Source organism: Miniopterus schreibersii (genome assembly GCF_964146895.1).
Source record: "Miniopterus schreibersii genome assembly, chromosome: 9".
Classification (NCBI taxonomy): domain Eukaryota; kingdom Metazoa; phylum Chordata; class Mammalia; order Chiroptera; family Miniopteridae; genus Miniopterus; species Miniopterus schreibersii.
Window position 1 is genome coordinate 69,842,983 of NC_138118.1, and position 24,095 is coordinate 69,867,077.

Consider the following 24,095-nt stretch of genomic DNA (forward strand, 5'->3'; position numbering starts at 1 on the left):
CACAGATATAGACACATTGATTTCTATTTATTTATATATCTTTAAAAATTAGGTTTTCCTGACAACTTCAGGTTCTTCTTTGAGGTAAACCCTCCCACTTATCTAATAAATTGAGCTTTAATGGCCAGTACTCATCTCTCATAGTGCACAGAGAATTATGAAACAAAAATAGAAAGCTCTGAAATAAGAAAAAAATAAACCACCAAAGCCTATCCTGTCAAATCCTTTCTCATATTGTCAAAAAACAGCTGCTTCTTCCATTTTGTTACTATTTCCTTTCTTCAATTAAAAAGTAATCTAAAAATTTATGAACAATACATTCAAACCCCATTAACACTGTTTACAGTTGATTGTGATTGAGGCTCTCTACCTCTGATTCAATCTAGTGGGATTTAGTTAATCAAGTACTAATGATGACTTTATTATTAGGCTTTTACCCATGAGTTAATAGATTCAGATTGGAGAGTAAGATGAATCTAAAGAAGTGTATAGCTACTACAGAATTTTCTATAGCTAATAGAAAAGAGTAAAATACCAATTTTCCATTCCTAAATACAGAGTTGTTTCTAAAAAGAGCATTGAAACATACATGTTGACAAAGATGCTTTGAACTCACCTGAAAATACACAGATGTCTCACAATATTCAGAAATATGTTCCATTACACATTTCTCTTTGGTATATATTGACAGTTACAAGTAATACTTCTCTTTACCTTTAAAAATAAAAATATGTGATATTATCTTAACAAAAGATTTTAGTCTCCTTTATGTCAAGGCATACCCCAACGTGAACTACATAATTCAGTTGGATACTTATTGTATAGAACTCGGGAAGAATAAATGTGGACTGGCTAAGATCGTGGACTCTGGCCTTGGATGATGTGTGTTCTAATTCCTGTTGTACCACTTAGTACCTTGACCTTAATGACCTTGACCAAATTCCTCGGTGGCCTCCATTTCCCTCATCTGTGAATGGGGATCACGATTGTGCCTACCCCATAGGTTACCAGAGAGTACAACCTCATAGGGTTGTGAGGAAGAATAAACAAATTAACATTTATCGTATAAAGCTTTTGGAACAGTGTTTAGCCCATAATAAGTGTAGTATTGCTGTTGGCTCCATAATTTAAATTAAAAGAAAACAACTCTCTAGACAGGCTGACATTATGGTATTAGTCTTTGTTCTTGCTCAGGTTTAGAAAGCCAAATTTAGACTTGGCATAGGGAAGTCACATTTTATTTGAATGCTCAAACCCCCAAAACTCTGCATAATTCCAGGCTTGCATAATTATTGTAAAACCCACATATCCAAAGCTCTTCCTGACAAAGGATAGTGGGTATTTCTACTTATGAGCAAAAGTGGTGCCACCATGTGGCAGTAACGTAAACACAGGTGCCAGTGCATTTGTCTGGCTAGGTTGGAAATTATGCAACATTAGGTGAATTTTTATTTTTTAACACATACTCCCCTCCCCCAAATTGCATGTATGAAGTGAAACCTTATTAATGATTTCCAATTCAAAAATTCCAAATTTCCATAATTGCACGAAACAGTAATGCACTGTCTTTGAAACAGCAGTAATGTAATTTGCCTTGAATTTGAATTTGGCAAATAAAGATATATTGCAGTTAGAACAGTGAATTTCAAACCGAATTCCACGGAGTCTGAATTCCCAGGGGAAGGGGCCAGAGAGCAAGTGAGTGGGTGGGACATCGACTCCCCCTTCACAGTTTCACTCGTGTTGGTTTTATATGTTGGGTCTTTTCATAAGATTTTATTTGAAGAACATGTCTAGCTATCTCAAGAAGTGTTTTTGCTTTTTAAAAGCCAATGCAATCCTATATTAGAAGGGTTTGGTGGGACTTTAAGACTTTTTGTTTTGTGATAAAGATTTCCTCTGAACTTAGGAAATAACTGAAATCTGGAAAAGAAAAAAAAAGTACATTGTTTGAGGCCCTAGTCCCATTCTGCAGGACTGAACAGTGGAGGACAGCGAAGGAAAAGACATGGTTTGAATGAACGAGAAGGGCAGGGAGGCACTGTGAGTGGCATTTCTGTCCTTTCCTCTGACTTCCCTGCACCTTTTCCTATATGCCATTGTCTTGAATATATTAAACAGTGAAGCTTTCAGGAAATATTGGGATATTTTTTACTGGGTGAAGTTAATTTTTTCTTACTGGCAGGACACAAGAACCAATAAGAGCTTTTTCTTTTTCTATCAAAACAGCCCAGTTACATACTTCCACAAACAAGGGTTCCTGATAGAAGACTGGAACATACTCTTTAAAATAAGTTTATTTGCTGAACAAGCAAAGAGTGTTGTTAGAGAGGGTCTCTGCTGAGAAGGTCACTTATTCAGTCAAGATTCATTATACTTACTAAATTTATATTACACGTCAGATGATGGACAAAATTCTGGGGTTAGAAGGTAATCAGAACCCTGCTTCATCGTCCAGCCGATGTGGCTCAGCGGTTGAGCATCGACCTAGGATCCAGGAGATCGAGGTTCGATTCCCGGTCAGGGCACAGGCCCGGGTTGCGGGCTCGATCCCCAGTGGGGGGCGTGTAGGAGGCAGCCGATCAATGACTCTCTCATCATTGATGTTTCTCTCTCTTTCCCCCTCTCCCGTCCTCTCTCTGAAATCAATAAAAACATATTGAGGGGAAAAAAAACCTCTGTCTCAAATATTCAGTTTTCATAATGAGAAGGAAGTTTTGTTAGACATTTACAGATTGTAATAATCTAGTATTTGTCTATAACCCAGAAGAACTATAAATTGTAGAATAAATATGGGGAAGGAGACAATTTGTCTCACCTTCATTGTAGTTCTTGGAGGAGTCGTTTTGCTCTAGATCCTAGACCATGAGCGTTATATGTGGCTAAACAATATTTTTAAAATACCTGTATTTACTGTTTTAAAGCACTAAAGTTTTGCATCAACTAAAGGTTTCATTTATTTACAGGTATCGTTATATCAGATTACATTTTTATCTCCAATTACAGAATGGTATGGATTAGGTTCTTAGCTCCTATTACCTTAAAGTCACATAAATTGGCCTGATTTTGTTTCCCCGCTGCAAGGAGCTCAATGAAGCTTTTACCTGGTTCTCAAACAGTCAAGAACCAGCAAGCACAGCAATACTTTAGGCCTAAGTGGGTATTACAAATGAGTTGGCAGTTCATGTTTGTGTTATGGTTTGTTATGACTGCTTAATTCAAAAGCATATTTGCAGAGAGGGAATTTGAATTAAGTAAATCAAAATAGTAAGGCTTTGATTAAAAAGTTAGCTTGCCTTAACTTAAATGTTGATATTTCAAGGCCTACTGATATTTTAGTCATTTGTGGTTATTTTTGTTTCCTGTTCAGACCCCTGGGAAATAAGAGAGTAGTAAATCAAAGCCCAGATTGCTTCTTGCATTTATTTTCTTTTCACTTATGCCATGTATTAGTGCACTTTAAAGAAACTAAAGACATGTAGAACTGGAACAGAATCACTTTGAGGGAGACTTGTGTTTCTGGACTAATCAATTTAAATAATTCTTCTTATAAAAATTGTACTTTTCATGTTTGAGAACTTACTAATTCTTTTTATTTCATGATGATGCAATCATAAATATTAATAGTGGAAAGTCAGCTAAGAATAGTTGTATTACTAAAGAGAAATCTGGGCATCATTTTCATCAAACTGAGGTTGTATTACTTGCTTTTTCTATGTCCCATTTTGATGTTAGGCTCAGTTAAATACATTAATTTTCTTTTTCAGAAAAAAATGTACCTTCCAAGACTGACATGACATTACTCATTTCAGTGAAGAGTTTTCAATAAAATGTGCTTCAGCATTTTTTTTTTTAAATCACTTACTGGTTATTTTAGCTAAAATGTTAAAGAATTTTGATTAAATCACTTTACGAGGATTTATTCTTTTCTATTTACATTTAGTAATCTATTCCTTCACTTTCAAATCAAAGATTAAAAAAGTTGTTAGCTTACAGTTTATCAGTTCTCTAATTTTCTTTCTTATTTACTTATTATTGATTTTAGAGAGAGAGAAACATTGATTTGTTGTTCCACCTATTTATGCATTCATTGGTTAGTTCTTGTATGTGCCCTGATCGGGGATCGAACCCTCAACCTTGGTGTATCAGGAAGATGATGTAACCAACTGAGCTCTCCGGCCAGGGCCATCTAACTTTCTCATAATCTAACATGCGGTAAGCATTCATGAATTAGGCCTTATTGTTCAGGTAATTCAGGATCGTGGCTTATTCTTGGAGATCCTTACTGAGGCAAACAGCATGGATACGTAAGTTTTATTTTACCCAGTGCCCCATTACCTCATTTTTGGTGATTGTGACTTCTCAGCACCCTGAGTTTTAAGAGGTACATTGGGGTCTGGGAAAAGTGAAATGACGCCTTAGGTGGAAAATGTTTTGAGATTTTTCTTTCCCAAATAAATATTCACTATTACCAGAACTCATTCATTTATCAATAATTTCAATATTCCAGTAATATCTGGAATTCAGACAGTCAAAAATTCTGGTGAGTAAATTGCTTTAGAATTTTAATTGTGCATGTGTATGTGTGTGTCTGCAAACATGCACAGGTGTTTCTAAGTTCATTCATTCCTTCATTCATTCCAGGTATGCATTGTATTTTTATGCTGTACTAGGTAATGAAACTATAGTCCCTCCTGTCATGGGACTTAGAATAATAATGGTGAAAGGAGACAGTTAAACAAACGTTAGGAAAAAGAATTGCAAATGTAAGAAGAAAATGCGATAGGACTCAGACATCCTACATAGTCATTTTTAGCTAAGATATGAAGGATACGTAAGAAACAGTCTAGAAAAGTGGGGCGGGATTGGATTTTAGGAAGAGAGATCATGTACAAGGAATCTCCAAGCCGTAGGAAAGCATGATGTGTTTAGGGATCAGTGTGACTGAAGCGAAGGGGCAGTGGATGGTGTCGAGGCCAGAAAGACCCGCAGGAATCCCAGCGCCGGGGGATAGGCCAGCTTGCTAGCAGCGGGGGTCCCACGGATGGATTCGAGCCAGGAAAGTGACTGAGGACTGACTGCTTCAGCGACACAGGCAATGGCTGTAGACACATCTTGATGAAGTCAAAAAAATATTTGAATTAAGAGTAATATTCAAAAAAACATTTGAATAAGAGTAGAAGGGATCATTCGTTGGTACTTGAGCTGAGTCTCAGAGATGCCAACGTGGATACATGTGGACGTATTTTTGTAGAAGCAGCTGCCCTGGCAAAGGCTGCCAAAAAGAAACAAATATAAAAAGATTAGTGAAAGATGTCTGTACTTGGGGAAGTTTTACCTAAAGTCCTGCCGAATGAGCCATGTAGCTTAAACTATTATTACAGGCTACACTTTGAGGAAGCCCTGACTGCATGTATCTGAGGCAGCTCTTCCACCTTCTTTTCTGGACCCTGAACCACCCAGATGACTACATAGTTGACTGGACAATATTAAAGCCGAAAACAGCAGAGCAGGCAGCCCTCCCAGTGGGCAGTCAGCAGGCCCAACCCGTCACAGATTTCTGCGCATGAAAGGGGAGCAGAAGAAGCTGAAGGGGTGACCCGAGCAGCCATTTCCTTGGCATAAAGACCTTAATTTCCCTATAATCTGGCTCTGAGCAGCACTGCTGATGCTATGCCCCAAGTTGTAGCTGCTGTAACTATGAGTTAACTGAGACAGTGAAACATGGTTTTAGTTTTTATGCACTTTTTTTCATGTTTCAATTTTTAACTCAGTTGACACATACAAATGGGTGGCGAGATTGTGCCTATGGCAATTTTTTGTGTGAAAACCTGTATTTTTCACTCTGGGCTTTGAGATCTCATTTCAGGGGAGCAACACGAACAGTCTTCAGCCACAGTTGTGATATTTGTAAATGGTCAAAATTGTGCATTCTTAGAATTTTTCCATCCATGAGGTTTGCCAGTTGTTCACTTGAAACATTCTTAAAATGGAAGGCTTCTTGTTTATAGGCCAGGTGATAAAGTAGCAGCCAGAGATTCCTGCTTTGGGAACATAGGAAAATTCTTCCTACTTACCTGTGATGTAAATACCAGCATCTAAAGTGAAGAATTAAGAAACATCCATGGCTACTAGATTACCCTTAGTGCTCTGAATTATCTCTTTAACAGCCTTGATGTTGAAAAGAAAAACATCTGTCTCAGAAATTTCATTACAGCTGGACAGGTATGCATGGTGCTTAAATAAATGTTATTATCATAAACATCTATGTGATCTGAAATTTTTATTTTGCAATGGGAGCCCTTTGTTTCCATGGTCATTAAAAACTAAAAACTTTTCAAAAAGACTGCATGAGTTGATAAGTTCTAAACGGAAGAACCACCAAAGAGCAGTTAAGAAAGACACCAAAGAAAGAATGAAGAGGGCTTTGTAAAGTGGTAATTAAGACTTGTTAATATCTAATGTGCAGATGTTCTGAATGGACACTTGGTATTAGGATAAATAATATACATATATAACATGTTGGCATGCATTTGAAATGTCAGACAAACTGGGGAAGTTCAAATAAAGTTATGAGGTCTAGAGATCTGTTAAGAAAACATGCTTCATTTATAAGCAATGCTAACACTAATATTTGTTGTCATCAACTTATTTCTAATTTATGCGTCACTGGCCACCTGCTCTAAGTCATTTGTAAGGAATTTGCATGTTCCTAGACAAGGCATGTTGCGAACAGGGATGATTCCATTTCCCCACTGCTAAAATTGGGTGTTAATTTTTCCTCCTAAGCCGATTATTTCTGACGACGACTTTAATCCAGCAGCTGTGGACAGTGCCCTTTCTCGCACATTCTGTGATATGAAAGGGACTGCGACTTGGTAAAACTCAGCCCTGGTGTTGTGTTACTATTATTGCTCCTGGGGAGGCTTATTAGCCTGTCACAGAAGACGTAAGAAAAATCCATCATTCCTTTTGGAATACGATGAGTCTTTGTCACCACAGTGCAATTAATGTTGAAAATAGAAGGAATGACTATGATATGATTATGATTAGCCAGAGATGAGCTATTGTCCAAGTAACAGGCACTAATCCAGCAGGCCAGAGATGACCTACACAGAACCATCAGTTTGCTGATTGCCATTTCTCTCTGAGTTTGATGAAATATTCATGCCTTCGCTCTCCTCTCTGCAAGCACTATTGATTTCTTGTATAAACGCTGCTATATTTAGTCTAGACAAATGGAATGTGGATTGCTGCTGAATAAATTGGATGAAAGACTGGGATCTTGCCTGCCGCTTTCTCTCAGTCTTGGGCAATTATTTATAATCAAGAGCAGTTTTTGTAAGTTGAGGGTGATTTTTCACAATTTAGTGATTAGTCTCTGAACAAAGGCAAGCAGTTAGACACAATCATTTCTGTTGGGAGAGCAGGTTAAGAAGTCAGATTACCCTTTGAGGTTTACAATAGCTGTTTTGGAGAGTTCAGGGGCATTTTTCCCTTATCTTTTTTTGGGGGGATTTTTTTAGGGGTTCAATGTTTACAGTTCATGAATAGTAAGAATACCAGCAAGAAGAGACCCCAGGGTCTCTTGAAATTTTTCATTTGTCTGTATAGGGTTAAATTCTGATTTTTGTTTATTGGCATTTTCATGTAAAACCTGGAGGCTGCAGTTTGGCCTTTTTAATGTAAAAATGAAATATATCATTAGCAGCCTTTGCTTTGGGTTGGAGTGATGCCAACTCTATAAATTAATGCTCAAAATCTCATGTTACTCCAGTGCCTTGATTGAAACTTGTACATTGGACACTGCAACTAGAGATCTTAGTGGCCATCATTCTCATTTAGTGTCAAATCTGGCTCAGGTAATAGCTTTCCCTTCACAAAGATCATGATTTAAAAGACCTTGTCCACCAAACTATGGTATATTAATAAATTATTTTACCGTTTTCATTGAAGTGCCATTGCCAACAACGAAAACTTATGATCAGTACCTTGAAAAATAACCAGTGTTGGCAACCCAAGACTGATTCCTGTCCCGTGCCCCCCCCCTCACAGGTGCACACACATGCCTGTACGTACACATAGTTCACATGATAAGTGAGGACATGAATGTTTCATTTAGTATTTGCAGCCTTAACTTCCATAGACAGGATTTCTGTTAGGCTTTCTCGACTCTCTGAAAATAGCTCTCAAATCCACGTGGAATATTAACTTTGTGGTTCCCAACCTGGAATCTGGAAATCTAAGTTACTTACAGCAGTCATCAGAGCATTAGATGCAATTTGGAAAAATACAGAAAAGTAGGAGGGGAGAAAGTATTCATATTTCCACACCAAATACAGATCATCCTCTGCTCTGTGTCTCACCAGTCTCTGCTGTTAGAATTCAGAGACTAGTATAATTAAAACCCCAGTAGATCTGATATGCTCTATGAGGGCTGGAATTTTTGTCTTTTTTGTTTTACTAATAAACCCCAACCTTTAGAATCATGCCTGGGAATTTAGTGTTCTCAATAAATGTATATTGACTAAGTTAAATTATATATATTTAAGTTTAAAGAGGTATCTTTACTGTTTTTGTTTTTATTTAATGTAGTAACAGCATTTTTCATGTTCCCATAAATATTATTTTTAATGATTGCATGTTTTTACACGAAATGGACATGACATGTTTTTCTTAAACATTTCCTTGTAGTTGGTGATTTCAATTAAAATAATAACACTTCAGTAAACAATATGGTATTGAACTGTTTCTTCCTGTTAGTATTATCTCAAGACATATTCTTAGAGTTGGCAAATCTGAATAAAATGGCAGAAATATTTAATGCCTCTTGATACATATCAACAAATTGTTTTTCAGGCATTTGAAGCCCATTGGTAGTGTCTTTTGTAATATATAGTTGTCTACTTGGTCATATGTTTACCCTATACAATGGAGCAGAACATACACACACATATGCATATACATGAATTATATATATGATATTTAATAATTAGAAAGTGATGCCTTGTTTTGACTTAAAATTTGTCTTTCTTTACTAGTGAAGGTGAAAAGGTAAAATGTTTGAGTGGCTTATCTATATTCCTGTGTTTTCTTTTTTCGTTTTCTAGAAGTTTTAGTGTTTTTATTTTCTGATATGTAACAGAAATTGTATACAATTTTATTTTCATTCTTGCTCCTAATATTTTTGTTTTGTTAGCCACTGTGTTGATGATTTCAATCTTTTAGGTTATTTGTAACTGAAAATTAGGTGACTTCTGTCTACTCTGGATATGTATTTCCTTCCTCCCTTCCTCCCTCCCTTCCTCCCTCCCTCCCTCCCTCTTTCTTTCCTTCCTCCCTCCCCTCCCCTCCCCTCCCCTCCCCTCCCCTCCCCTCCCCTCCCTCCTTCCCTCTCTCCCTTCCTTCCTTCCTTCCTTCCTTCCTTCCTTCCTTCCTTCCTTCCTTCCTTCCTTCCTTCCCTCTCTTTCTTCCTTCCTTTTCCCACCAGTAATTGCTTGGATCTCCGTAGTGGCTGGCCACTTTAGCAAAGCCATGCAGTCCAGTTGGCCACCATTCTTCCTCCAAAATCCCCATTATCTTTACATAAACCTGTTTCATTCAACTACATACTTCTCTTGATTCCTATGGGCAAAAGTAATATTCAGAATATTTAACAACCAGTTTGGCATAGACACTGACTAATCTGAATGGACGCCAGCCAGGAGCAACTGGTGAACCTGCGCATCTACCCTGTCTGTGAGCTTTTGTGCGTATCCCACTCCTGGAAGTTACCTCACAGAAGTTGTGCTAAAAACTTTATACACATTATCTAATTTAATTTTTATAAATTCAAGTATCTATAATTAGTCTCAGATCATTCAATCTTTCTTCATCCAGTGGCTTGATTTGAATACTTATTTAAGCATCCTGCCTTGTTTAGTTCAGGAACAAGGTAATTGCCGTTCAGATCATTAGCATTTAAAAGCCAGCACTAGGAGCTTGCCTGCTTTCATTCCTTCATGGTTGGCTCTGGCTCCCTTGATGAACTAACCTACTCACCATTCCCCACATCTTAGCATGCACATTTGAAAATGTTCTTTGCTTGGGTCCAGTGGCCTTACAATACATCATGTTAAAAAGCTTTAACTTCTTAAGGAATATATCTCAGAATGGATCTTCAAACTGTAGTTTCAAACAAAAATGTTTGCGAGGGTACAGATTTGGTTGTGTCAGAAGTTCTCTATTAAAACATGACATCTTTTCCTCAGTCGAGCTGCATTTTTGGTCCTCGGTTGACTTGACTCTTGCAAATGGTCCAGTAGAATAAGGTTTGTGAATGACTTTGATACCAGAAAATAATTGGAATCATCACTCTGAAAACGTGAAGGTTATTGCAGAGTTCAAATTGCCTGGGGGGAAATTAGCATATGGTACATCGTATCAAAATTGATATACAAAAGACCTTTCATCGTCATCGTAAAAAAATGACTAGATTTGGTGATGTACATTTTGCTGTACGGTTGTAGGGCCTTCTTTTTTGCCCGTGTCCAGCGCCCTGTGCCAATTTCCTGTCCTTCCTTTGTCCCCTGCTTCTCCAGTGGATGTCAAGTCGGAGGTTCCCGTGGGCCTGGAGCCCATCTCGCCCTTAGACCTAAGGACAGACCTCAGGATGATGATGCCCGCGGTGGACCCTGTCGTCCGCGAGAAGCAGCTGCAGCAGGAGCTGCTGCTCATTCAGCAGCAGCAGCAGATCCAGAAGCAGCTCCTGATCGCAGAGTTTCAGAAACAGCATGAGAACCTGACACGGCAGCACCAGGCTCAGCTGCAGGAGCACATCAAGGTAGCAAATGCGTCCTCGCCTCTGCCCTTTGCGCTCGGGGAAGGGAGCCTGTGCCATGACGTGGGGGAAGAAGGAGCTCTGGGGCAGGTTCACTGTGGTTAACACACCAAGTGTGGCTTGGAGGAAATTTGGGGTGCACTGGGGGAAACCTTGGGGAAGTGCTGGGAATGCTGACTCTCAGCCTGCTTTGCTGCTTGGAGGGGCCTCTACCGCTCTTTCGTGCTTTAGTTACAGCAGCAAAAGTAGGGAATGGTAGCCTCCCACCCTTTTTAAGATTCCCTTCTGCATGATTTTGTTCATTTGCCCCATCAGTTTTCACCAAGAAGAACCATGAGCCTCAGAAGAATCATTTTATGTTTCTATAAAGAACCTGCTTGCATTATTTATCAGAAAGGATGCATTAGTCACTTATTGTTTTCCTTAATATTTCTTATGGAAAAGACCTCATAATGTATACATTCAAAATAACATAAAAAGTTCAAGAGAATTTTATGGAGAAACTGGTGCAAATATTTTCAATATGTTTATATGAGTCTAATAGACTATAGATGATAATTTATTGAAAGAATGTCAGGAGTAGTTGACAATTGCAGACTCAAGTTGTTTAAATTATTCTAGGAGGAAAAATAGGTCCATGTCCCAGGATTTTTTATGATGAGCTATTTTCTTGTCAGATCATTTTAGATGTCTATGTACCTATTTCTTCTCTTTTATCTTCAGAAATAAGTATTACGTTAGCTTTGCTCGTAAAATGTTTTTCAACTTCTTGACAATGACATTTAAAACAAAGCTATTTTGGCCTGATCAAATAGATGCCTAATTTGAATTTATTATGACAGTGCTATAAAGCAGCAAATATTTATAATAAAAAATATTCATGTTATGTTCAGTTCCTTCAAAATGACTTAAATATGTTAATTTACTAATACAATAAATGACCTTATACTATGTTATATTGCAATATATTTTATTATAGATGCTTGATTACTTGCATATCAAATAACAGCACATTTATATGGGGTTAATATAGATAATTTATATAAATATTTACCATTTTACCGCATTAATATTACAGTGTCTGAGAAGATAAAAATGGTGTCTTTTTCCCTATGTCCCTTGTTTTATGAGAGATTTCGTTAAACAAAAAGACTTATTTTTTTTTTTCCAAAATAACATTCTTCAACACCTAATATAAACCATAGTAAATTTTTCATTTACTAGTGAACTTTACTAAAAGAACTCTTGCAATTTATTGATCTGTAGGATACCTTAAGAACAGGAGCGAGCATTGTGTTTGGGGTCTCACATGGAATCAGTAGTTCATGGCTATATTTCGTAGTAATGGGAAACCTTCATTTCGTTTGTAGACTTAATTTTGAATGATTCTGAAGCATTATTATTTGACCTTTGAAACAATAATAGGAAAATTGATGTCTAGGTCTCCTTCTTCATTCTAGGCAGGTTAAGATGGCAATGGTGATGAGTAAAATTTATATTTCCCACCATAGTTGAAGATTTAGGTAACCATATGGTTCATTGTGCTCTGGGAGGTGAGTCATGTTGCTCCAAGTACAGGGTGATACTGATAAGTCCCTGCCTTCTTCAGATACTTCTCTGCGTTCATGTCTGATGCCTTTTGTAATTGTAAAAATGAATATAAAATTTTAAAGTAATTTATTTTTTCATTTTACTCAAAAATTAATAGTAGCAAGTAGATAATGAACTGTTACTTTGGCCCAAGCAACATAACATGGTAGGTTTACTGACACCTGGAAAATACTGGAAAGAGGAGGCTCCTGAGAGAAACAAAAACAATTCAGAGATAGCTAAAAGGAAAATTTAACATTTAAAATGATTTTCCAAGGCAATGAGTAGTTTTCTCAAAAACTAAAGACATACTTAATTTTTGTGTGTTTAAGAAGTGTTTTGCCTTTCAAAATTTTTGTTGTTTTATATTTTTTATGGGAAGGCTGAAAGTTGATGCTGTTTAGCATTCATTTAGATTTTAATGAGGAAGACACTTCATGATGCTTTAGTTATATTAGCGTTTTGAATCTTTGCCCTCCAGAATAAACATCTGTTGAGTTAGATGCTATTATCCCATGTTTTTACCTAGTAAGCTGAGGCAGAGAGAAATACTGTAACTTGCCCAGGGCCACACAGACAGTGAGTGGTGGTTCCAGTATTTGTAGTCCTGCCTTGTCTGTCTCCAAAGCTCTTCCATATCGTGTGTGTCTCCTGGACCAAAACATCTGAAACTGGAGAGGTGACATTTGTTTTTGGGTTTTTTCAGCCCCATTCCTGCAGTCTTCAGTAATGAATGGTGGCTGTGAAAATTAAATTTTGAGCGTTTCTAGATTCCTAAGCTAGATTAAATTTCAGTTCCATCGGGATTTGGATGAAATACTGAGTTCATTTGACCAATCCTAATATCTGTACAGAATTAACATTTAAGGCAGAATTTAAGCAAAGTTATGCATTTTTCTGTTACAGTGGAATATCTAAAAGTACCCAATAAGGGACTGGTGTATCAAAGCCAAAACGCCCAAGATTTTATATGAAGAGTACCCGGCCCGTCTGGCAGGGGTGAGGCTATCGTGGTTCACACACGCAGTTGGCTTCTTGTTGCTCCAGAGCCATGCCGATGCCATCCCACAATGCCTTTCATTTTCATTCTGTTACCTTTGGGCATACATTTTACAGCTTTAGGCACCTATCTGATATAAACCACATTACACCGACTTCATTGGTATTGAGAGTTAAAAATAGTGATAATGATTGAAAGTAATATGGTTCAAACTTACAAACTAAATTTCACATACGTTGTGGGCTGGATGTGTGGGGGCAGTTATTTCTCTAACATATGGGGAGCCAAGGCCCTGAGTAGTTCAGTAACTTGCTTACACCTCCTGTCTAGTCATGTCAGAATCTAAGGAGAACTCCCAGCCTTCAGTTATTCATCAGTGGGCACGTTTCCTATTATTCATAAGCATCCATCTCTCAATCTGAGAGAAAGCTGATATCTCACAACGGTGGTTAAGAATCCTTCATAGTCATGTTAGTCATTGTTTGGAATTTAAATCAAGGGATCCAGATAGCCAAACCACAGTGCCTCAAACTGCAATTTAGTGGAGGTGATTTTTTTTGACCCATCTCTCTAATCTGAATATTTTTGTGTGCTGGGTGAACAAGCTAGTCTTCTGCTCTTTTGAGAAAAGAGCCTGTTATGGGTAATGGATTGCATAAATCTATCGAGAACCTTCTCTGTAGAGTTTTGAAATTCTTAACATTTATTCTTTCAGGTAGACTTCCCCGAAATTAACTCATTTCTTATCATTCTATTCAGTTAATATTCACACCATTTCTTGGGATAGGAAATGAAGGTTTCAGTTGTTTATTTATAATGGGAGAGAAGCAGTAATATAGACTCCTGGGTAGTTCCTGCCTTTGCCCGTTTTATATATTTCAGATCACAAAGAAAAGTTACTCAGTTCACTAGAGATCTGAGTGAATTTGGTGATGATTTTTGACAGGGCGGAACAGGTAATGTAGCTCCCCCAAAACTACCTTATTGATGACATTAAGACCACCTATGGCATTAGAGGCTTCTCTTCAGATTTTGATAATTTATCCAAAAAGTGGGTAAAAATGTAAACTAAATACAAGCAGGTTCGGAAAGCTCATAGCATTTCAGTTTTGGTCAGTGATGACGATGAAGCTTAAAGAAATTGCACACTCTCACGTCTTTCTCTTCTCGTAAGTTGCAACAGGAACTTCTAGCCATAAAACAGCAGCAAGAACTCCTCGAAAAGGAGCAGAAGCTGGAGCAGCAGAGGCAAGAGCAAGAAGTGGAGAGGCACCGCAGAGAGCAGCAGCTCCCTCCTCTCCGAGGCAAAGAGAGGGGGCGCGAAAGTAAGAGGCCTCTCCCCTCGCCTTAGCTGGCTGCCACGCAGGCCTGCAGACAGAGGCCCGGGACAGCGTGGAAGTGACCTTGTCCACATGGTCTGCACTTAACTAAAAGAATAAGTCACGGACCCAAGTGTAAAGCTCTGACCTCACCTCCCAGCTCTCTGCATTCAGTCTGCAAAGCATCCCAGGAAGTAAACACAGCATTGTTTGGCAAAGATACTCCTTTCTGTTGTTGTGTTTTTTTTAATTTCAAAAATAATGTCACAGTAAACCGGTCTAGCTCTACCATACTGTTGAATAATAACCTTGCTCCAGCTCAAGGAATAACTGCTCTGTAAGACCAGCCTGGCCTCCATTTAGTTTTTGAGTAGCGAGAAGTTGGGAAGATTTAAGGCAGAACATTTGCCAAAATAAAAAACTATCCACAAGAGGGAGACAGAGCCAAATAATTCCCCTGTATGAGGTCAGTTCAAAACCTGGTTGTCACAAGGTTTAAAACTGGATGACTTGAACTGGAATTGTCAGCAGGAGTTATTTGTTTAATGCTCAAAAGAGGTTTTTAAGAAGTTCGTTTTTCAAAATAGTGATCCGAAAAGGTCATTTGATGTGTTTAATCACTTATATGGTTCCCCAAGATTTTTGACTTTTAAAAGGCAGTGTTTTGTTTCCCAGCTTTTAAAAAAAAAAAAAGCTTAGAAAAAATTACTATTAATTCTGGGTCTCCCCTTTCTGCAAAAGCAATTAAGGAAATCATCGAAGGTCTTTTGAAAATTGGCAGTTTAATCAGTAGTTACAAAACCTTACTATGCCATTTTCTAAAGCCCGTTTAGACTCTGGTTTCTTCTTTTAATAGGAAAACTTCATATGCTGTGACCAGTGCTGTTCCTTCTTAATTTTTGCTAAATATTTTAGAAGCACAAACGGATAAAGCTCTCAGTCAACATCTGTTTTTGTACGTGTGCGTTTCAGGGGCAGTGGCGAGTACAGAAGTAAAGCAGAAGCTTCAAGAATTCCTGTTGAGTAAATCAGCAACGAAAGACACTCCAACTAATGGAAAAAATCATTCCGTGAGCCGCCATCCCAAGCTCTGGTACACGTATGTTCAATGTTTGGCTGTTTTCATTACCAGGGGTAAAGAACACAGGGTGTGTACTCAGCCAGCCTGGGCACAGATCTGGGGCTTGCTGGTTCTCAGCTATGCGTCTCTGGGTAAAGTTATTTTAATTCCCTTAACATCCAGTTTCCCTCTCTGTAAAAAACAGCTTAATAATAGTCCCAGCCCTCTTGGCTGGCTGGGAGAGTCCTATGAAATAAAGTGGTAAAGTGGGTAAGAGAGGCCAGGGCTTAATAACTGTTGGCGGGCATCGTCTCAAGGGCCAGGAAGGATGTATGTTCTTTGCTCAGTGAGCAAGTGACAGCTGTGGGATGGGCATAGAAATAAATTCAGACTTTGCATGTTCCTATTTTCAGACGGTGCGTCTGATATCTTTACAATAATTTTTGAACATTTGACAGGTTGAGATTTCATTTTACTTGGCTTGATATAAGATGGAGAGCTGAGCTATTTTTAAAAGTCCAGAAGATTTTTTTTGTTTGTTTAAAACAAGAAAAGGAAGATAAGAGAGGGAAGGGAAGGGTGGTAACTAAATGAATCTAAGTCTTCAGTGACTAGTTTACCCCTGCACATGTCACCTTATTTCTTCCCACCTGTGAAGTGAGAGTAGACTGGCTTCTGACACACCGCGGACAACGTAAGACACTGTGGTATTAGCGTTTTTATGGACATGCTTCCCCAAGTCCAGTTCTTTCTGCAGAACATAAGGAAGGAGGTGTTTTTAGCAATCAGGACGAAATTTATAGGCGAAGAATGTCTGGATAATAGACTAATAGATAATAGTTTCATTTCTCTCATTTTATAAATATCTTTGTTGAATGACCATGGGATTTTACATTTACATATTTTAATCCCTCACATCATAAGGATAAAGGAATAAGTATTTGATTACTCTGCTGTAATGAAATTGTAAGCATCCCAGGGGTTCTATTTAAAGTATTATTATACATAAATTCTATTTTATAAGTGTCTGCCCTTCTCTGCATCCAACAAAAGGTAACTGAGGCAAATTCCAAAATGCAGTATAAATACTTTATAATGGTTTTCATAATATCTGTCATGCATGTCCGTTCACTTGAGCAACCAATCCTAAAAGAAAATTTTCAAATGTTCAATCGACATCACAGTCTCTTTTAAAAAGAAATACAGTATTAATGCCTAAAATTACAAACATAATTTATAACTAATTCATATATGCTTTCTAAGTTAAATTCTGTTTTAAGACGTGATGCTTTTTAAAAAAATCTTCACCCAAGGATATGTTTATTGATTTTGGAGAGAGAGGAAGGGCAAGAGAGAGAAACATCGAAGAAAGAAACATCTGTCAGTTGCCTCCCTTACACACCCCAACCCAGGATCGAACCCACAACCTAGGTAAGTGCCCTGACTGGGAATCGAATCCGTGACCCTTTCGGTGTCCAGGATGACGCTCCAACCAACTTGAGCCACCCAGCCGGGCAGAAGAGATACTTTTTTTTTTTAAATGGGAGACGACTACATGTAAACAACTTGTCAGCTGAAAATTTTTTAGCAGTTCCATTGGGTTTATTCATCATGACTCTCAAATGTTACTTAGCAATCCTTTTTGTACTGAGTTGAACTTCAGCAGGGCCTGACTCCAAACAACCATAAATCATTAAATTATGGAATCTGAATTTAACACTTTTTTGCCAGATGAAATATCTTTAAACCGGTTCAGTTCTTGAGAATGTGATTCAGAAGAATGCTGGTAGAATAGCCACCTTGTTGGTGACACCATGCCCTGCCCATTGCTTCCTTCAGATGTAATCATTGGAGATGTTTATATCCACTGGCTAGTTTACGTTCAGTCCTGTAAACTATCCTCCAGTCCCACAATTGCATCTCCTTTGCTGTATTTATGCAGAAAAGAGAAAACATTTTGAGAAATCAGTTTTATATTGAAAAAGGAAGGGACCCCCGGTCTTCACCTTGGACTGCTATAAGTCAGGAGACCGAGGCTGATGGCACAGTACTGTCTTTCCAGTAGAAAAGTTTTTCGTGTCCTCTCTAGCAATTTTTAAAAAGGAAGTGCTTCTATGTGTTTACTTTACCTTGGTGGTTCTACATTGTTGACTGAAAAGGGCTCGGATGATGACTCTTTCACTAGTATGGCTCTTAAGAAAACAGACACAGTAATCTCAGATGATCACGACTCAGGCTCTTAGTAAATGTCTCTCTTTCAGTAAAACAAACTTTTCCGTGTGACCAGACACACGGTGAGCATTCTCGGGAATCCTGAAGCATTGCATAGCACGCTGCTATCGTGAACTCGGATACTTGAGGCTGTGGTTTGTACATACTAAAAAGAAAGAACATAAACACAGCTGAGACACGTGTAGGGCATGTGCAACTGATTATTGCTGACCAACATGCAGGAAAAACTGCAGCGCAAATGGTGCAGCCTCTTTTTCCCTTGCAGGGCTGCCCACCATACGTCATTGGATCAAAGCTCTCCACCCCTGAGTGGGACGTCTCCCTCCTACAAATACACATTACCAGGAGCGCAAGATGCGAAAGATGACTTCCCCCTCCGGAAAACTGGTAAGTAGGCCTGCTCTTCCAGAACGGGCCTGCACCTTGACTGCCTCTGAAAGAAAGTCAAAGGATTTGAATCAGAGCTGTTAGGCCCTCTGCACCCCCTGGCCTCAGCATTAACAAGTATGTGTGTGGCTGGGGCGAGTGCACACACACACACACACACATACACACACCTATTTTTACTTCAGTGGATTCAATATGTAATCAAAGTACCTTCTCTAATTTAAAAGTTGGTCATATTTGGATTTTAGTGAGATCTTACTAGCAATGAACGGTAGAATTAAGGAACATAGAAAGTTGATTTCTCAGAAAATTTTGATCTTTCCCATTAATGAGGACCTCTATAACTTTCACCATTTATCTGATTTTCTCTTGAGCCTCAGTCATTTACCACAACTATAGAAATGATAAGTTTTCCTTTTTAAAGAAAAAGTTTAAGTGGTCAAAAACAGATAAGGCCAAAGCTACCTTCTGAGTAAGTGACTTGCCTAATGTCTCACAGATCCCAGGGGAACTCAGAGTGAAGTTTTGTACCTAATAATCTCATGCAATGATATTAAAATTTGCTTAGGGGAGCGGGGACAATGAAGCTTCTATTTGGAATTTAGTGAGCAGCCCTGCGGCTCTAAGGCCTGGGCATGTTTTCACATCTCCTATTTTTAGCCCTCTGATACGTGCATATTTATTGTGTTATAGGCTCTTACCTCTATAGTAAATCTATTTTAAAACTTAGCAAGATATAAGCATAAGTGGCATGCATGTACATTTTGTTCTAACTCTTATGATTTCTTCCAACTATGGCTCTTTACAGAAAGTTGTAAATTTCAGAACTTTAATATCCACAGTTGAACTGAGTAGGTATTCAGAGAAGATAATTTGGTCCATCATATTTTACTCAGGCCAACTTGAAGAAGTATAGATGGATGTAATTTTTGTATGAAAGCCACCGAGAGAAAATTATTTTAAATAATTATATTTCTTTACCCAAGTAATTTTGAATAATTAAAATGGATATACATTGTTTAAAAAAACACATGCTGAAGATATTTCCTCTCATATAATTTTCCTGAAGCCTAATGAAGATTGCAAAATAAAATCAATCATGGGTAAGAATTTATTATGTAATATTTATTGTACCAGATACTGGGGAAAGATGGTCCATGTTGCAAAGCAATCCATGTCTTTTTCTTTTAATATCCCAAAGATTTTTGCATTTCTACTATAAAATAAAAGCTATAGTGAAACACTTCACGATAGGGAAAGGGAAAAATGAGTTTTATATGTTGCATCAGAATTTCACCCTGTTATCTATAAATCAGATTATCTTTTATATAAATAAACATCTCAGGGATAAAGGAAAGAAAGCATAGAGTGAGCCTCCGTGTATTTCTAAAACACGGAGTACAGTTTATGAAAATTGATCCATAAAGGGACATGAGTTTTAGAATGTGTGGTCTTTGATCTGCAGCCTTGACATTTAGTTGCACCAATGGCATGCATAGGAACTATTGACAGAGATTATGTGAATATTGCCCCAGGTCTCGGGCAGTGACTGGCATTCAAGGGCCCATGGAGTCACTAAAAGGAAAGAAAACACAAGTCCCCTGATGGCAGGAGGTTACTGATGAGTGATATAGTTACATTCACAGAGAAAGACTTCTACCCTGCTGTGCACACAGCCTTTGAATGTATTCTTACCACTGGGAGATTGAAAACTGACTGCAGAAGAAGTGGCCTTTAGAACAGTAAGCATCCAAAAAGAAAATCTGATTTTTTTAAAATACTATAGACAAGTACTAAAAGCCCATACTTTGTGTCCCACTGTTTCCATGAGAACAGTTTAGGATTTTTCCTCTGAGAAGAATGAATAGCAAGCTGTTAATTTATTTTTTTAGAAATTCTCATCCTCAACAAAATTCAAAGAGAAATCCTGCTCAGAATATATGTTATAGAATTGTATTGAAAACTTTACTAATATGAAAGACATTTTCTGTGTCTATTTGCCCAGTATTTTAAATTTCTTCCTTTTATATTGAAAATCTGATACTTGTGAAGTATCAGGCTGTTGATCTGTAAAACCAAACATTTTCTAGCATTGTACCCATAAAGTTCTTGAACAACCATTAATACTTTTATCTCTGCAGGGGCTTCAAAATATTCCTTAATGAAATTACCATTGTCTAAGAAAAGTATGATATAATTAAATACAGACGTTTTCCATACATTATCTAAAATGCTTACAGGTACCCCTCATTATTACAAATAGGCAGAACTCTTCCAACTTTTATAATTATAATCCATTTCCTGTATTTCTAATCCACTATGAGAAAGTTTAGACATATATTTGTACTAAATAGAAAAGCATCGAAGTACAGTCAAATAATAATTTAATTCAGCATTTGTATTTTAGTGACTCAAGTTATTACAAAAGAAATTAAACAATAAAAAATGACCATGATTAAACATATGTGATGATTGGGGAGACTGTGTAATTTTTGCAGAAAGTTACCTCAATATTAAATGAAATTTAGAGTAGTGGTGTTGATCATAGAGTGTAAATACCAGGACAGTCATAATAGAGTCAAACTTTTCTCTTGGGGCCTGGTTATCATTCTCTGTGGTCTACTTGAATTTCATTGAACTGAATCTTAGATTTAAAGGAAGTTGTTAAATAGTGGATGTTCTATCTTTTGATATGCATATAATACTAAATTCTTTCAATTTCTTTTTAACCTACATTGGTATGGAATTGCCAATGTGTAGTAGCAAGATTTAAGAGAGTAAAGCTGGAGCCAGAGTAAGAAAATCTTAATGACCTTAAAAAGTGGCCCCAAGGGTGTCCCTGAAGCAGTGAATACAATTTGGAACCTCTCTTGACCTCTTGGGCCCCAGCCAGACAGTGACAACCTAGGAACAGTCAACCATGGAAGTCTCATTTGCCTGCAGAAATCTGACCTTGTCATGCAAAGCAGACCTTCACTTCCTTCCCCTAGGAGAATCACAGTTGCTCATACAATTTGAGCATGTTGGAAACATCAGAATAATACGAATAGTTGGCTTTAATCAGGCCCATTTCTAAACCACTTTTCTCTTAAATGTAGGAATGGAGAGTCTTTTGCTCCTTTCACAACAATGAGCATCAAAGACTTTTATAATTGCTTGTGAAGTTGAAATAAAATAATTGTTTTTAATTATTTCTATCTATTGCCCTTACCTCAAGTAGCACATCCTTTTAGAATTACACTCTGTGATTCCTTTCATTCTATAACACCAAGATTTGGTGATACTGAAATTTGGAATATTTTACTGAACTTTATAATTTGGCTGCAAACTATATCATTCTGTAATAGGTGATTTTTCCCCCCTAATACAGTCTACTGCTGGACAGATAAGAAACCATAAAATGGGGAAAGAAAGCTTCTGGTTCCAACACTTTTTGAAGTAGCACATATTTCTAACAAAGATAGCGCATATGTGCTGACTTTGAACTGACCTTCAAAACCATTGGACTTGGATTCTGTTCCAGCAAGTGTACGCATATGTTTCATAAAACATTATTGTTAAAAGTTCTAGAGGTTTTATGCTCCATTATATTATTGGGGTCTTACCCAGTGAACTTTGGCTTTCTTTGAATATTGCAGTCTTTCCATTTAATGCTTCTGAACAAAGTGAGCTGGCTGGCAAGATTAACCTCTTAAAGCGCACAAGCCATATAAAGCTTGGCTTGGGCTAATAGGACTGTTCCAGCCCCACTGGAAAGATTCATTTTAATGGTCAGCAGCACTAGAGTAAGACTCAAAGATGGAAGGGGTCCAAACATAAGCGAAGGCTTCGGAAGGCCAATGTCGTTTTCCACATTGAGTAAATTGGAAAGAAGGCGGAGATGAAATACATACCCCTCAGTATAGCAGTTAGAATTTATGTTGTGGTACTTTGGTAACCTGTTCAAATTATTATAATCCAGAATAAATACCAAGGAGATTTTTTTTAAATGTTTTAAAATCTTTCTGTCGTCGTCTTCTCTCTCTGGTTCTGTGTCCCTCTCGTAATACACAGATGTGTATGTGCACATCTGGACAGGCACACACATTTCTGCACAGAAATCACTAGATAGCATGTCTGCTTATAAAAATATTCACTCCTAATCTTATTCCAGATTGACAAAAACTGGAGCATTTGTATATATCTTAGGACTCTCATTGCCATTGTTGTGGTGATTCTTGCCTCACGTTGGCAAGAATTATTGAAATATACTCTTGTTGATGATTTTTTTTAATCCTTACCTGAGGATATTTTTTCCATTGCTCTTTCATTGAGAGTGGAAGGGAGAAAGAGAGAGAGAGAGGGAGAGAGAGAGAAACATCGATGTGAGAGAGACATGTCGATTGGTTGCCTCCCATAGGAACCTTGACTGTGGCCGGCATCAAGCCTGCAACCGAGGTATCTGCCCTTGGCCAGAATTGAACCCAGGACCCTTCGGGCCGAGGGCCGATGCTCTAACCACTGAGCCAAATTGGCTAGGGCTCTTGGTGTTAAATTTACACCTGTTTTCCCAGAATTGAGAAGCAGCGTGGCTCAGTAACACAGGCTTTGAATCCATCTGCGTTTGAAACCTGGATCCTCAATCTTGGGAAATACACTTGACCTCCTTAGGCCACATTCTCATCTGTAAACAGGGAATAATTGTTACACTTGGTTCACAAGGTTATTTTGAGAATTCAGTTGAGTAATGCAAGGAATGTGCTTCGGATCACACCTAGAATTTAGGGAGCTCTTCATCTTAATTTTCCCCTTCAGTTTGATAAGGAATTGAGTTTCATTTATTTTCACCAGGTTGACACTAAATCCCTTACTGTTGTGGAAAGTCTTTTTAAAGTCTTGCATTGTACCCTTTATTGATAAAACAAGAAAATTGAGCAGAAAGTGAAAAACATTTTTAGTTTAAGCTATGTGCATCTTGCGATGCTGATGCCAAGAAGGGAATAGTCCCTGGCGTTTCAGAGCCTGGTATGGTGTCCGAAGGTAGCAGCAGCCCTGTTTCTGTCCTTTCCCGTAGAGGGAACTCTAATTGATGCTCGGGGCTCACTAGGGCCAAACTGGGTTCTAATTTCTGCACTGACTTCATTTTTAAATAAATAGACTACAATTTTTAGAACACTTCTAGATTTACATAAAACTTGAGTAGACAGTATAGGGGGTTCCCATATTACTCCCCATCTCCCCCAGAGTCTCTGCTCTTAGTAACATCTTGAATTATTAGTGTGGTACATTTGGTCCAGTTAATGAACCACTGTCGATATATTACTATTAATGTAGTTCATAATTTACATTAAGGTTTATTCTTCATGTTGTAAAGTTCTGTTTTGACAAATGCGTAATGTCACGCCTTATATCCATTATTGCAATATAATAGCGTCACCGCCCTCTAAACCCTCTGAATTCACTCTGTCTATCCATCCCTCCCCCTGACCAACCTCTGGTAGCCGCTGATATTTAGACTGTCTCTATAGTTTTATCTTCTGCGGAATGTCTTATAGTTGGACTCACAGAGTATGTAGTCTTTTCAGACTGGCTTTTTTCACTTGGCAATGTGCATTTAAGATGCCTTCATGTCTTTTTATGGCTTGAAAGTTCGTTTCTTTTCATCGCTGAGTAATATTGCACGGCACGGATGAACCACAGTTTGTCACT

The 24,095-nt window shown here is 37.9% G+C and overlaps 1 protein-coding gene across 13 annotated transcripts in view; it reads left to right on the forward strand.

Moving 5' to 3' along the window:
- HDAC9 (histone deacetylase 9) overlaps positions 1-24,095 on the forward strand; it is a 696,981-nt gene that overhangs the window by 378,780 nt on the left and 294,106 nt on the right. For 5 of the 13 annotated variants that reach the window (XM_081146577.1, XM_081146574.1, XM_081146572.1 and 2 more), the window contains 4 exons: positions 10,581-10,822; positions 14,584-14,734; positions 15,701-15,827; positions 18,286-18,407. In XM_081146577.1, the coding sequence (XP_081002703.1) occupies positions 10,581-10,822; positions 14,584-14,734; positions 15,701-15,827; positions 18,286-18,407 (642 nt within the window). The remainder of the gene's footprint in view (positions 1-10,580; positions 10,823-14,583; positions 14,735-15,700; positions 15,828-18,285; positions 18,408-24,095) is intronic. The other 8 variants (XM_081146569.1, XM_081146579.1, XM_081146573.1 and 5 more) reach the window with 3 other exon arrangements.